Source organism: Aptenodytes forsteri, unplaced genomic scaffold (genome assembly GCF_000699145.1).
Source record: "Aptenodytes forsteri isolate BGI_AS27 unplaced genomic scaffold, ASM69914v1 Scaffold466, whole genome shotgun sequence".
NCBI classification, from domain to species: Eukaryota; Metazoa; Chordata; class Aves; order Sphenisciformes; family Spheniscidae; genus Aptenodytes; species Aptenodytes forsteri.
Window position 1 is genome coordinate 65267 of NW_008795119.1, and position 2987 is coordinate 68253.

A 2987-nucleotide genomic window follows, 5' to 3' on the forward strand; every position below is an offset into this window, starting at 1 on the left:
AGGGTAGGAGCTGCCATTGGCTGTGACGCCGGGGACGAAGGCCCCTGTCCCGCCAGGTGTGCCTGAGCCTGTCCTGCCCGCAGGGGAGAAGACGCAGGACCTGATTGGGGTGTCTGAGCTGATCATCTCCACGTCGCTGCAGGGTGTGCTTTTCTGCCTGCTGGGCGCCCAGCCCCTGCTTGTCATCGGCTTCTCGGGGCCCCTGCTCGTCTTCGAGGAGGCTTTCTTCACGGTGAGAGTGGGGCGAGCCTCTGTGGGCAGGAGCAGGGTGGGGGGACATTCCTGTGGGGCAGACATCCCCCCCCCCGGGCCCCACTGCTCCTGCTGGGGCCCTCCCTGCCCCACTGCCTGGGGCTCTGCCCCAGCCCTGTGGCCATCGCTCTTGCTCACACCTGCCTGTCTCTCTGCCTGTCCGTCTGTCTGCATGGCACTGGCAGTTCTGCACGTCCAACGAGCTGGAGTACCTTGTGGGGCGTGTCTGGATCGGCTTCTGGCTCATCCTCATCGTGCTCGTCATGGTGGCCTTCGAGGGCAGCTTCCTGGTGCGCTTCGTCTCCCGCTTCACCCAGGAGATCTTCGCCTTCCTCATCTCCCTCATCTTCATCTACGAGACCTTCTCCAAGCTGGCCAAGGTGAGCCGGCGGGGCTGGGGCCGGGGCGTCTGTGGGGCAGGGACAGGCAGGACTGACCTGAGCATCGCGCTGCCACAGATCTTCCAGGAGCACCCCCTGCATGGCTGCCTGCAGGCGAACGGCACGGGCGCGGAGGCAGAGGCGTGGAGGAACACCAGCGCAGCCCCAACCAACAGCACAGCCAGCAGCGCCGCAGCCAAGGTGACGGGGCAGCCCAACACAGCGCTGCTCTCACTGGTGCTCATGGCTGGCACCTTCTTCATTGCCTTCTTCCTGCGCAAGTTCAAGAACAGCCGGTTCTTCCCCGGACGGGTGCGTGGGGCAGGCGGGACAGCGGCGCGGGCGCTGCATGGGGCCCTGGGGTGAGCCCAGCTTTCGGGGGCAGACGGGGCAGCCCAACACAGCGCTGCTCTCACTGGTGCTCATGGCTGGCACCTTCTTCATTGCCTTCTTCCTGCGCAAGTTCAAGAACAGCCGGTTCTTCCCCGGACGGGTGCGTGGGGCAGGCGGGACAGCGGCGCGGGCGCTGCATGGGGCCCTGGGGTGAGCCCAGCTTTCGGGGGCAGGGCTGAGCCGGGGGGGGCGCTGCTCTTCCCCCAGATCCGGCGGCTCATTGGGGACTTTGGGGTGCCCATTGCCATCCTGGTGATGGTGCTGGTGGACTACAGCATCCAGGACACCTACACGCAGGTCAGCACCCAAGCAACCCCCCCAGGCAGGACCCCCCACCCCGCACCCTCCTGCGGGGCCCCAGTGCCACCTGGCCCCAGCCCCGCTGCTGCCATCCCGGCTGCAGGTCGGCTGCTCCCAGCGTGTGCAGCGCTGTCTGTCCCCACCATGGCTGTTGCGGCGCTCGGCCGCCTCTGGCTCCCAGCATCTCGCCTTTCTTCTCCCTGCTTTGCCGGGAGCCCTTTGAGTCCAGCTGCAGCGGGTCCTGGTGTCTCCGCGGCTCACCCCACGCCCCGTGGCACACCTCACTCTGGGGAAGCTGCGTGCCGGGGGGCAGAGCCAGTGCCCCCACCCCAGCGTTTCTCGCCCCCTCCCTGCAGAAGCTGAGCGTGCCCAGCGGGTTCTCGGTGACGGCCCCAGACAAGCGGGGCTGGGTGATCAACCCCCTGGGTGAGAAGAATGACTTCCCCATCTGGATGATGGTGGCCAGCGGCCTCCCTGCCATCCTCGTCTTCATTCTCATCTTCATGGAGACGCAGATCACCACGTGAGCGCAGCGGGGCAGGGCTGGGGGCCCAGTAGGGCCGCGCGGGGCACGAGTGGGGCAGGGTGTGCCATGCCGAGCTGTACCAAGCTGTGCCATGCTGTGTCAAGCTGTGCTGTACCATGCCGTGCAATGCTGAGCTGTGCCAAGCTGTGCTGAGCTTGCCATGTCGTGCTGAGCTGTGCCAAGCTGTGCAGTGCCATGCTGTGCCAGGCTGAGCCATGCCAAGCTGTGCTATGCCATGCTGAGCTGTGCCGTGCTGTGCCACGCTAAGCTTTGCAGTGCCGTGCCGTGCCAAGCCCTGTCAAGCCATGCCGACGGTCTGCCCTTGTGCCCAGGCTGATCATCAGCAAGAAGGAGCGGATGTTGCAGAAGGGCTCTGGGTTCCACCTTGACCTCCTGCTCATCGTGGCCATGGGCGGCTTCTTCGCGCTCTTCGGGCTGCCGTGGCTCGCTGCGGCCACTGTGCGCTCCGTCACGCATGCCAACGCCCTCACCGTCATGAGCAAGGCTGTGGCGCCCGGGGACAAGCCCAAGATCCAGGAGGTGAAGGAGCAGCGGGTCACTGGGCTTCTGGTGGCTGTGCTCGTCGGTAGGTCCAGCCCTGCCTGCTGTGGGTCCCCTGCCAGCCCTGCTCTGGCCTGTATGGGCATGGGGGGGCTGGGCAGCCCCGGGGAGCTGCGGCGGTGCAGGGAGCAGCATGGGGGGTGGGGCTGAGCCCACAAGAGCTTTGGGTACCCCAAGCCCTGGCCAAATTGGCACGGCCATCCTGTCCCACATGGACACCAGTGACAGAGGACCCTCCCCAAGTGTGGGCGGGGTGAGCGGGCAGGGAGGAGTGGGGCTGGGGGGCTGTTGTGAGCCCTGGACCCAGCCAGGGCTCCGGGCACCCCCTCCCTGGGCACCGCGGCTGACCCCACTCTGGCCCAGGCCTGTCCATCGTCATTGGGGACCTGCTGCGGCAGATCCCGCTGGCCGTGCTCTTCGGGATCTTCCTCTACATGGGTGTCACCTCCCTCAACGGCATCCAGTTCTACGAGCGCCTGCAGCTGCTGCTGATGCCCCCCAAGCACCACCCTGACGTCACCTATGTCAAAAAGGTGGGGGGGGGGCCTTGGGGGGTCCTGGGGGGTTGGGCCCCT

At 66.8% G+C, this 2987-nt stretch overlaps 1 protein-coding gene across 1 annotated transcript in view; it reads left to right on the forward strand.

Annotated features, from left to right (window-relative positions):
* SLC4A2 (solute carrier family 4 member 2) overlaps positions 1-2987 on the forward strand; it is a 23295-nt gene that overhangs the window by 19345 nt on the left and 963 nt on the right. The window contains 7 exon segments of the mRNA XM_019471492.1: positions 84-232; positions 438-632; positions 711-944; positions 1233-1322; positions 1682-1848; positions 2184-2437; positions 2776-2945. Coding sequence (XP_019327037.1) covers positions 84-232; positions 438-632; positions 711-944; positions 1233-1322; positions 1682-1848; positions 2184-2437; positions 2776-2945 — 1259 coding nt within the window.